Source organism: Penaeus japonicus, unplaced genomic scaffold (genome assembly GCF_977035675.1).
Source record: "Penaeus japonicus unplaced genomic scaffold, GWHDUDI00000001_assembly GWHDUDI00000019, whole genome shotgun sequence".
Taxonomy (NCBI): Eukaryota; Metazoa; Arthropoda; class Malacostraca; order Decapoda; family Penaeidae; genus Penaeus; species Penaeus japonicus.
The window spans coordinates 12,406,969-12,419,468 of record NW_028234421.1 but is presented as its reverse complement, the minus strand read 5'-3'; the positions used below and the strand labels follow the sequence as shown (position 1 = coordinate 12,419,468).

Here is a 12,500-nt window from a genome sequence, read left to right as displayed (position 1 = left end):
AAGAGGAGGAAGATGAAGAGTAGGAGAAAGGAGGAATGAGAAAGAGGAGGAGGGGGAAGGGATGAGGTGCGGCAGGAGGTGGAGAGGGAGGAAGGTGGAGACAGATAAAAGGAGAAGGAGGAAAAAGAGGAAGCAGGAGAAGGAGGGAGAAGTTAGGAAGAGAGAGAGAAGGCAGAAGATAGAGGAAGAGGAGACGGAAGAAGAGATAGAGGGGAGAAGTAACATGAGGAAAATGAGAAGGAGGAGGAGGGAAGGAGAAGGTTAAGGAAAAGGAGGAAGAAGAGGAGGAAGAGAAGGGGGGGAGAAGAAGGGGAGAGGTGGGGAGGAAAAGGAGGTGAAGGAAAATGAGAAGGAGAAGCAATATGAAGAGGCGAATCAGGGGATCGATAAGGAAGAAGAGAAGGAGGTTGAGAAGGAGGAAGAGGAAGAAGAAAAAAGAAAAAGAGGAGGGAGAAGGACAAAAGAAGTAATCAAAGAAAAAGAAGAAATAGGAGGGATAATAATGGAGATAATACTAATGATGATGATATGTGTGTGTGTATATGTGTGTGTGTGTGTGTGTGTGTGTGTGTGTGTGTGTGTGTGTGTGTGTGTGTGTGTGTGTGTGTGTGTGTGTGTGTGTGTGTGTGTGTGTGTGTGTGTGTGTGTGTGTGTGTGTGTGTGTGTGTGTGTGTGTGTGTGTGTGTGTGTGTGTGTGTTGTGACCATCTCGTTCTGCTATATTGCGTGATACTGTAACATTGGATACATTATCATTATAACAATAAAAGAAGACATTACTTATGATGATATATAATTATTGTCAGTTCGGGAAATGATTCTCAGTGTATAAAAAAAAAAAATTCATCATATTAATAGCAATATCGATTTCCCCATTTTTTTTTTCTTTCTTTCTTTTTTTCATCACGTGCGCTTGTCAGTTTCTCTTAACCACAATATATTATTATCAGTCACGATGAGGAATAGGCAGGCGCGACTCTGAATTCATTGCAACATTAAGGTCCGCCATTGTTGAATTATTTCACTGTTTACATCAAGATGTCGAACAAACAATCTTTAAAAAAATACGTCAAAAACACTTTTTTCACCAAATTGCATATAGCAATACTTAAAAGCTTGTTGTTACTTTCCCTGCAATCTTCTATTCAACGTTAAGTACCTCAATGAAAGCGCGAACATTGAAAGGTAATGAAAAGATTGCGGGCGGCTGTGGTTCGGCCGTTTGGTGTGTGCGGTGGGCGTGCGGTTGGGAAGATTACGCTGCGCTCGAAGGACCTTAATGGTGTGGCTAAGGGGCGGAGGGAAGCAAAGAGTGAGGGAGGGAATTGTGGCTGGATGGAGGGAGGGTCGGAGGAAAGGAGGAGGAGGTAGACGTGGAGGGAAGGAGAGAAGGAGAGAGTGAGGGAGTTGGAGATGTTGCGATAGTGAGAAGGAGGAAAGAAGAATGAAGGGAATGGGGCTGAAACAAGGGGAAGAGATGGAGGGAGGGAAGGGAGGAAGGGTTATAATTTGTAGCCGGGTTATAATTTTTTTAGCTAAAGGAAGGGAGAAGGAAAGGGTTAGAGCTTGAGGGAGGGAAGGAGGGAAGAATTTGTAGCCGTGGGGGAGGAATAGAATATAGACAGATAAAGAGTGATAACCAAAGAGGGAAAAGGGTGAAGGGTGAAGAATGCATGGAAAGTCTAGCGCCCGATTTCCATGGAGGGCATGCAACGAATGGGCTGCCTGTAATGTTGAGAGAGAAAAATATAAATGGAAACATGTCAGCAAATTATAAGGGAATTCACATCTACTTAGCTTCGTCTTTCGTGATTAATCTAATCAAGAAGGATTATCAAAACCTCGTGTGAATTCTCTCGTGGTAGAGTGAGTGCCACTGCAAATTCACCCTTTGTTAAACTCAAGTCCTCACCCATGACAATGCATAAGGTCCTTTGTTATGTCACGCGCTCTTATCTAATGACTCTGATATCATGTGCAGTCGTACCTTGCATTTTGCACTTGCTTGATTTCCGGAAATTAGATCTTCATTTATGTTAACAATAACAGGTATGTGGTTACCTCACCCCATTGTGGCAGGGAGTCATTACCATTATTATGTTTGGTTAATCTTATATTAAGCAGCGTAATTATTTTTTACGCTCTACATTAACATGACTCCAGGTACGTAAACAGTCCATTTTCTTGTTTCATTCCCTTTATACAACACACGCGTACAAAATACAGTATATAATGAAACACTATGAAGTCGACATAAGAAGTGTTGCAGGCTTATAATTCACATATATAATACAGGAATTGTATCTGTGTGTGTGTGTGTGTGTGTGTGTGTGTGTGTGTGTGTGTGTGTGTGTGTGTGTGTGTGTGTGTGTGTGTGTGTGTGTGTGTGTGTGTGTGTGTGTGTGCGTGTGCGTGTGCGTGTGTGTGTGTGTGTGTGTGTGTGTATGTGTATGCGTGTGCGTGTGCGTGTGCGCGCGTGTGTAATCGGCCTGTTGAGCCTTCCGACATGTGTACCTATTGTATGCGCGAATTAAGATATCATACAGATTTCTGCCAACAGCCATGAATGTCCTGCTTGTGGTTGTATTTTTGTTGGTATGTTTTGCAGTTTAAATAACTGTGGATATACCTGTGTCCGTACTCACTCTCTCTCTCTCTCTCTCTCTCTCTCTCTCTCTCTCTCTCTCTCTCTCTCTCTCTCTCTCTCTCTCTCTCTCTCTCTCTCTCTCTCTCTCTCTCTCTCTCTCTCTCTCTATCTATCTATCTATCTATCTATTTACATGTCTTTCTTTATATTTTTCTGTCCATCTCCCTGCTTACCACTCTTTCTTCAAACTCTATCTCTCTATGTTTTTTTTCTCTTTCTCTTTTTCCTGATCTAACCGCACAACAGTTGTCAGTCTGATGAAAATAAGCAATTATCCATTCTTGTTAAGCACTTCCTCGTCCGCTCTCCTACTCTCCCTCTCCTTCACACCCCTCCCTCCCTCACCCCTGCTCTACTCTCTTTCTTCCCCTATCTGTCCCTGCCACACCCTTACCATCTTTTTCCACCATCTCCCTTCTCTCTCCCCTCTCTTCCCCTGCACGCTCACCTCCCTCCACATCCCTTCTCCCTACCCATCGCCCTTTCCTCTCCCTATCGTTCCCTCGCCTCTCCCTCTCTTTCACACACACACACACACACACACACACACACACACACACACACACACACACACACACACACACACACACACACACACACACACATCCTTATTCCCTCTTCCTTCTTCCCTTCCCCCTCACGCCCCTTCCTCCTCCTTGCCTTCACACACACATCCCCTCTCCCCCTTTCCCCAACACACTCCCCTCCCCTTCCCCCTCACCCCCCCGAGGCTGGCATTGGCTGGTGAGAAAGTTAAGCAAATCGCGGCTGTCTTAATGGCCACGGCGATATGTGTCATCTACACCGACTTTCGTGAAACTCCCGCAGCTCAGGAAAATCTCCATCTTAGCCTCACGAAGTCAATTTGTTTAGGTTAATTTCGTTTACCGTCTTCCTCGTGATACCCTTGTGTTTGTTATTGTAATCATTATTTATACAAAGAACGTTTGCTAGAAAAAGCTAGAAAGTCATCATTGCCCACAATTAGTAATATACAATTCGTTTCATTAAAAAGACATGTATTCTTTATGTATATCTAATACTGTGTTTAGATATATAACTTTGTTAATAAACGTTCTTGTAGAAATCCACACGTTTCTCGGAAGAGCATTTACCGGCTGTCAACATGTGAAATGACACGTACCAACATTTTTGAGACTTTCTACTTTTCTTGGATCATTTGACGTGTACATGGGGCTATTAGCGTTCAAGTGTTTGGGTAAGTTCCGTAAAGATAAGCTCCAGTCTATAATTGCAAGTATTGAATGATGATAAGATAAGTGTAGAAACAATTTTGAACGTGGAAAAGTTTTTATGATGGAAAAGTTAAATAATGCATTTCCTGCACTGGTGTAAGTAAAACATAGATTCTCATTTCTCCTCTGAGCATTGAAAATAGTAAATACGGAAATATTTAGCCGTATAAACTATATTTCAATACGAGAATTTATATATATATATATATATATATATATATATATATATATATATATATATATATATATATGTGTGTGTGTGTGTGTGTGTGTGTGTGTGTGTGTGTGTGTGTGTGTGTGTGTGTGTGATAAAAGATCATAATGATATCTTAAACCTACCATTGATAAAATTAGATATCAATTGTTGGTTTGAAATGAATTGCCAAAAAGAAACAAAAGAGCTTAAAACTGCAAATTTTTAGAAACTTATGACAGGCTGTTTCATTTCCTTTCATTTTGAGGACAAAGGAAAAGAAAACGTTTTAATTTCTGAAAAATGTAATATATATAAATATATATATTTATATATACACATACACATAAAAATAAATAAATATATATATACATATATATATATATATATATATATATATATATATGTAAATATATAAATAAACATATATACATATATATATATATATAAATATATAAATAAATATATATACATATATGTATATATATATATATATAATATATATATATATATATATATATATATATATATATATATATATATTTATTTATTTATGTATATGTATGTATGTATGTATCATAGAGTTCCATCTCATTACTTCCCCGTCCCGATCTTTCTTTACCCTCACTTCTGGCGATTTGCTCAATAAAATGTGAATAGTGTTGACATATTTCATATATAAAAAATATAGGAATAAAAAGTAACAATAGTAAAACAATCTCAATCATAAAAATTACACAAAAGGGCATGGTGATAGATTGCTGACATACGCGCCCTACTCAAACTGCATCTTTGTCAGCTAACACTTTGATGTCCAGCTGAACGTCAATTTCTGACATTTGGCGAAGTCTGGCTACGGTCGGCCCCGACGTCGGCAGGATTCTACATTTTGCTCCTCAGGCCGATGTCAACCAGACGATGGACCCGTCTGGTTGCCCAGGGTCTTTAGAGCCTGGATTTCCCGACGTCGTGAAGTGGCCTTCGACCGACATTGCTGGGACGTCAACTGTTAACGTCAGCTACACGTAAGCTACCAATGGCAGCAGGACGTCCATTCTGCTCATCTGACCGACGTCGAACAGACGAAGAATCCAACGGCTTGCTAACCGCCTAATATTGTGTCCTACCAAGCACCAGGCAAGACAGACACTTAATTGAACTGGCAGGCAATGAAAAATAGCGACTCATGATGAAGCAGGAGAAACATTCAATCACAGGAGCGAAAGCAACCAAAATCCACGCGATTGCGATCACGGCGGTGGACGGGGACGAGAATTAATAAAACCATACGGCTGTAGTCGGACATGTAGGGTTTGATGATAGTGGTGCGTTTTTTCTAGCTAGATGTTGATAGCAGATATTTGAAAAAACAATACGACAAACGCAGTTTTAGTTCTGCAGGACAGGAAGGTAATAATGTTGTTATGGCATCAGTTGGACATCTTGAAAAGGGAAAGTCGGGCGCCGACCATCTCCTTACCGAGCTCAGGATGAATGGACATTTTGTTATTCGGGAAGGCTTTGTTGAACCATATTATCATTAACAAGAGCAATTGGTCGACCCGACGTCGCCTGCCGACTCCGACGAAATCCGACTATACTAACTGCTGGCATGATGTCGGGCCGACGTCCCGTGCTAGCTGGGTTCCCTAGGGCTTGTGTGAAAACCGCTTTCGGGAAAAAAAGGTACTAAGTACGAGTGTTCTCTAAGGAGATAACGTCCCTCTCTCAAGGTCATACATCACTCAGGTCGGCAGCTAGGAAGAAAGGCAGCAACAAATATCTCGATTATAAATAAGTCACTTAAAACCGGTGAGTTGGTTCTGGTTCAGTTCCTATTCGGTAGTTGTGTTGTAATAAAAACAAATGTTCAGGTATTTAGATTATTTTAACTATTTCTAGGGATTTTAATTATTAATTCAATTTGTCTATATCATAACACAGACTTAGTCGTTGCAGTGTCCTTCATGGTCCTATAAATGGCCTTAACAACAACCGGGCCACCACAACTCGCTACCCAGTCCTGCTTAGAAGATCACAGGTATACTGATTACCTTCCGAGCCTCCAAGTGCATTCTGGGATCTTTTGATGCCTTCCGGAACCTTCTGATGCCATCTGGATTTCAGTCATACCAAAAAATCATACAAATACAATATACATATCCAGTGGCAGATCCAGGAAGTTCCAGGGGGGGGGGGGGAGCGCCACTCCAAACCGATATCCAAACCAGATATTATTACGACTCATCCCTGCTTTCCTTTGCCTGTGCCTATTGAAGTTATATTTTTCAACAAAAAATATTTTAGATATACCACTAAATCATTATGAATACAGATAATTAAGATACAATCTGTGAACATATGCCATAAAAAAAAGAAAAAACATAATAGATTATGTGTAACTTTTCCATTTAGAAGACATTAATATCTGCCTTCACAAACTCTGTCATGATGGAGACAGGATTGCATTCTCAACAGGTATAAGGTTGACAACCTCATAAAGTATTTTATTATTTATTTTCTGACTTTTATCGGGAAAGTATAAACACAGGTACAACACCGTCGTTTTATGCATAACATCATGCGCGACGTGAGATAGGAATCGCTGTGTTTGTATATGTGTGGGTGCCTATGTGGGTTTGTGGGTTCGTATAATTGTATGTGTGTATATGTGTGATATATACATATAGGGAGCCGCTGGATTCCAGTTTGTGTGTATGTATGCATGTTTATGTGCGTACATGTGCGTCTGTATTAGTGGGTATCTGTGTACGTTTGTACGTATTTTTGCGTCCGTATAATTATGTGCGCATATGTGTGGTCCACTGCCGTCGGTAAATGGTTGCGGTTACACGAGGATTTTACTGGGCCAAGAATTTACCTGGTATTCTCGGTTCGCGCGCGCACGTGTGTGTGTGTGTGTGTGTGTGTGTGTGTGTGTGTGTGTGTGTGTGTGTGTGTGTGTGTGTGTGTGTGTGTGTGTGTGTGTGTGTGTGTGTGTGTGTGTGTGAGAGAGAGAGAGAGAGAGAGAGAGAGAGAGAGAGAGAGAGAGAGAGAGAGAGAGAGAGAGAGAGAGAGAGAGAGAGAGAGAGAGAGAGAGAGAGAGAGAGAGAGAGAGAGAGAGAGAGAGAGAGAGAGATTGTTATATTCAGTTAGAGTTTCCATCAATGACAAAAAATGCGATATGACAAGGATAAGATAACGATGCTATTACCAGCACAACCTTCATATTCATCATCAATTAATGTTATAATTGCTATAAAGATATTAATAGCATCGTGTTTACGTTATATATATCCTTGTTGTTATAATTATTTTATTAAGGCACATTCAGTACTAAAACGGAAACTACGCACTCTAATGTGAAATAAATTGATGGTTAAAAAGTACCAGAATTCGAAGACGGTTATGAATGACCTTTTTCTATTGTACTTTCTATTGTATTGTGGGGAACTTGAGGTCCCAAGTACTGGTACTATATTATAATCCGTGGATTCACAATTAATTTTATTTCTATGAACTGGTAGCGTGAATCGAAATGAATTGACTCCACGTAATTGGTCATTGTCATAACGCGACGTAACTAGGGCTTTCTTGGTCTCTCTGATTCACTCGTTATGATTGTAGACTTTCTTGTGTTAGAGTTTGTGTTTTGTGTAGTATGACTAAAAAAAAATAAAAATAAATAAAAAGCATAGAAAGCACTAACGTCACCCGACTTGTGGTGTGTATATATATATATATATATATATATATATATATATACATATATATATATATACATATATATATATATATAAATATATATATATATTTTTTTTTTTTTTTTTTTTTTTTTTTTTTTCCCGTCGACACGTTCACGTTACCCGTATCCCACAAATTAAAATTTAACTACCAATATTTCAAAACAAAATAAATGTAGTAAAAAACATAACGTTCTGAAGCTTCATACAATGAAATGTAAAAGCTATAAAATCCCAGGTTTGTATTTACAATCAGCAAAATAGAATCACGTCCAGCGCCTACACACAGCAAAACAGTCGGGAAATCAGAACTTATCTTATATATTTAGGATGAGATGATGTCCCGATGGTCTGCGCCTTCCCCCGTCCGGTCAAAAAGAAAAATGAATTAAAGATAAAATAAAAACACACAAGAGGATAAAAGACGTCGTTACCTGGTTGAGTGTGAGAGTACTTCCCGCTCAACGAGGCTGATATTTGTAGCTATCGTAGGCCACGCCGAACTTTTGCAAAAAGCGAAATTTGTACAAAATTATAAAAGTTTCGAAAGTCACAGATGATCAAAGTAATAGAGTAAAACTGTGAAAAATATCGACTCATAAGATAGAAAAATAGATTGAATCATACAGAAAATAAATATTCCTCTGCAAACCAAGCAAAAGTGCCATAAATTAACAATCTAAAACTGAGAAAGAACTAAAAAATAACGTAAGAGGCTATGAATCTTAAAGATGTACTGGGATCTCAATAACTCTTAAATAAATCGCAAATGAAATAAAAACAATGGCGGGTCGAACGAAGAAAACGTAAAACAAACACAAGGTATCAAGCGTCGACTTTCAGAGACAACGAGAGATGAAGAGGAGGTGGGAGGCTGTGAGATGCCACCATACACTGTGTATGATTATACCTTACATGATGACACTTTGACTTGAATTTCAGTTCTGTAGACATTGTGAACATTTAACGGAACAGAAGTAGCATCGATTGGCAGCTCCTTACATGCAGTGCTATCCACTGAATAGAACAATTATTATTCAGGCGTTATTCAATGAGTTGCATTTGATTATTCCTTAAAATCTCCCGAAAGTGTATTCGAGTAATTTGATAATAAAATCTTAAATGAAAAAGGAATACTTGAAACCTCATATAAATTAAAAAATACAGGGACTTATTGGTTCTTATAATACAGCCCTAAAGTTTTGTTTCTTTGTTTTCCTTCAATGCTTCTTTAGCTATTTTAACAATTGATTCTCCTTAGACATTCCATTTCTAATAAAATAACATTGTTTGCACTTTGATAGTACCAATATAATTGTATGAGCATCCTCAGCAGTGGATCTTGTCCAATTGTCTTTTGTTTAACAAAGATAGTCTAATATATTAAATATATTCAAATCTCATTTATATACTTTCAAGGTAATAAAAACAAACCATAAACAGACATTCTTTTTTATTATAGATATAATATTAATACATCATTTACCAGGGTGTAACTACGAGGCTGACATGAAAAGCCAAGCAATTTGTTATCTCTTGCCTTAAATGATCACTGTGATCATTGTGTAATTAATCCCTGATAAGCACAATGAAAAAAGCATCTCCTTAATGAGTTCTATAAAACATACTATAATACAAAAATATGTACAAAATACAAATAAAATGTACAAGAGTTATATAGGGTCTGCACAGGTGTTTCACTCCACAGATAAACCACGGGACGCCAGAGGGGTTTCCATGAAACTCAAGAATATCGGGCCCTTAGTATTCATCCTTTGTCACATAGCTGTGGATCCAGGGAGTGTTTGTTGGGCAACTGTGCTCCTGCCCAACACTAGACTGACTGACTTGTGGAGCTATACATTCTGCTTTCCAACTGACAGAGCATAAAATTGACTGTCTTAAGGTGCTAAGTGAAAAGACATCTTATATCATATAGATGTCAAAAATTGAAATACTTTTAGTTCACATAAGAGAGAGAGAGAGGAATGATACAACTTGTCACTCTCTAGGCTATGATGCAGACTATGACATGGTTCAGCACAAGGGATAATATGAAGTATCCACAATGTACACTCTATTTTAGACAAATGAAACGAGTTGAACGTGTGGCCAACACCAGTCCTACACATGCTGTTAAAGCTCACTCATCAAACCACTACTTGGACACTGTGGTTCAAAACTTGTGAATATGAAGTTATGGCTGAGCATTATGAAAAAAAAAAAAAAAAATACAAGCACTTGCACTGGTACCCTCTACCACTGGCATACATGCAGTCACTTACACTCACAATTGCATAGTGAGAATACAGATGCATATGCCAAAGGGCTCTTGGACAGAGCCCTTCAAAATAATCACATGTACCTGTCTATACCATTATCTACTGTGTCAGTTAAGCAACAGTGAAGTCAGGTGTTTCCAGATCACATTGTAAAACTTAGTACTCATTGCAAATGACAGGTTTCTTTGGGTGATGTGTCAAGTATTGGCCACAAAGCGTCCTGTGCAAGGAAGGTTTTTCAGCTTTCTGTATCAGATAAATGGTATCTTAAAGAGTATCTCCACAAGTATATAAAAGTATTACCCTTCACATATGAAGGCACTTCACAGAAGTGCAATGTAATTCCATCACTGCCGGGAGTCAGCTTGCAGGAGTCCAGGCACAGCTGAGACAATGTCATACAAATACTATATAAATCTATGACTGTAGTTTAACTTCACGAAAAGAACTCTTTGAGACATTGGTCACTCATAATCAATTGCTTAATGGAGAAACTTTCACAGACATCCATTTCATCGCATGAAAATGAAGCGGAGAAAGTGATACAGTTTCTCCTGTATGATTCTAACCTGTTCAGAAATGCACAGCCAGTAATAAAATGCATCATTATAAAAGGACTTAATGTAAAAAATAATAAAATAAAAAGTTGATATTGAAAGAGTTTTATATCTCCATTATGCATACGTAACCCAGTCATTCATCACACATATCAACACCACATTCATGGCACATGCTTTACATGTAAACAAAATAAGAGGATAATGTTTATGTGATTAGATAGAGAAGATTTATCATTTATTGGAATGAGATGAAACATTCTTTCCAAAGAGAAATTTGCATACACAGTAAAGACCAAAACATTTGAGCACTTTTTCAGTCAGGCAATACTTTCATTACAATTAAATATATATGTAATATGCATAAGCAACTGTATGACAAGATTTATCAAAAAAACATTTTAAAAAAGGGACAAGAAAACTATAACCCAGATTATCATAAATGATTCTTTTTTTTCTGTCTTTATGATATCTTGAGAGAAACACAAATAAGTGTAATGTGAGACATGACAAAGCAATGCAACGGCCATTCAGCAGGACCCAAATTTGCTGGAAAGACAATTTGCGTCTTCAAACTTGTCAGTCCCGATCCGGCTGTCATTTCAATTACGACACTTTTGCCTTCGATGAAAAGTGTGCAGTATATCATATAAACTGCTCTTTCTTGGTCTATTTGATGGGAAATGACTGATGTGAGGTAAAAAAGAAATAAGGCAAATCATTAAAACACAGGGTGGAACTCAGCCTCCCTTCATAATCATTTACAAATTTACAATGGTAGAAAAGGTGCATATGTAAAATACACACTTGCTAAATAGGTAACATAAAAAAATACCTTTAAACAAATCATTTTTTGTGACATCCACCAAATTACCATATGCAGTAACTCAAAGAGAATCTCCATTAAAAAAAAGAGTAATTATGAGCATTAAAAAAAGAGTATATGCACAAACACACACACACATATCAAAAATCTTGATGAAGGCTACACAAAAAATCATTATTTCTGGGAAGATTTATATGTAGTGAAATAAAAAAAACAGTGGAAGATAACAACGGTACACTGTACTTCATCGGGAGGATTTTCACATTCAGTATGAAGTGCCTGGATGCATTCCAGCAGAAGAAAAAAACTGCTGATAAAAAATGCACGCCACTTCCCTCCCGATGCTCGCCAACACTGAGGATTCATATATATTTATATATATAAAAAAGGGATGATTTTTCTAAAGAGCAATAAATTCAGTGTTTCCAAAAGTGTCACTGGTACTTAAAACAGTATTCATCAGCTCCATTTCTCCAACATCTTACCATTATTTATTACCATATGTAGGCTATACATGACTTCCATACTATGTAAAGCATTACCACTATTCAGAAGGAATGTTCAACAGTTATTATAGAGGGCCATTTCAATATAAGTCGTAGGCACAAATCCTTCCTCAAATACTCTCAGCCTCCGTACTCGCGTCCAGCCGTCGCCCTGGTCCAGCTCAATCACGTTCAGCTCCTCTCCTTCAGTCATGCTCATGCTACCTTCGCTGGTCCCTAGGAAGGTGGAAGGCACAACTGACTAACTATAGATTACTTAAAATTACTATAGATTACTTATCATAATACATGAATATCCTGATCTTCTGTTGCTACTTAAAAACTAATAATTTGAGAGAAAATGCATGTAACTGCAAATTACATATATTTGATGTAATAAGATGACATGACATTATAGCATAAATATTGTGTACTGTATCAATTTTAATATAATAATGTAATTCCCTCTCCAACTCTAAAAGAGAAGAAAAAAGAAATGGAAAAACAAAGAA

General features: G+C 37.9%; 2 protein-coding genes across 24 annotated transcripts in view; both read right to left on the bottom strand.

The window, feature by feature from the left end:
* Positions 1 to 6,276, bottom strand: part of LOC122248154 (uncharacterized) — an 18,489-nt gene extending 12,213 nt beyond the window's left edge. The window contains exon 1 of the mRNA XM_086547390.1: positions 6,150 to 6,276. Within this exon, the coding sequence (XP_086403516.1) occupies positions 6,150 to 6,170 (21 nt within the window). The 5' untranslated portion in view covers positions 6,171 to 6,276. The remainder of the gene's footprint in view (positions 1 to 6,149) is intronic.
* Positions 6,277 to 9,276: 3,000 nt separating this feature from the next.
* Positions 9,277 to 12,500, bottom strand: part of Cip4 (formin-binding protein 1-like Cip4) — a 160,153-nt gene continuing 156,929 nt past the window's right edge. For all 23 annotated transcript variants that reach the window (XM_086547373.1, XM_086547375.1, XM_086547377.1 and 20 more), the window contains one exon: positions 9,277 to 12,225. In XM_086547373.1, coding sequence (XP_086403499.1) covers positions 12,065 to 12,225 — 161 coding nt within the window. In that variant the 3' untranslated portion in view covers positions 9,277 to 12,064. The remainder of the gene's footprint in view (positions 12,226 to 12,500) is intronic.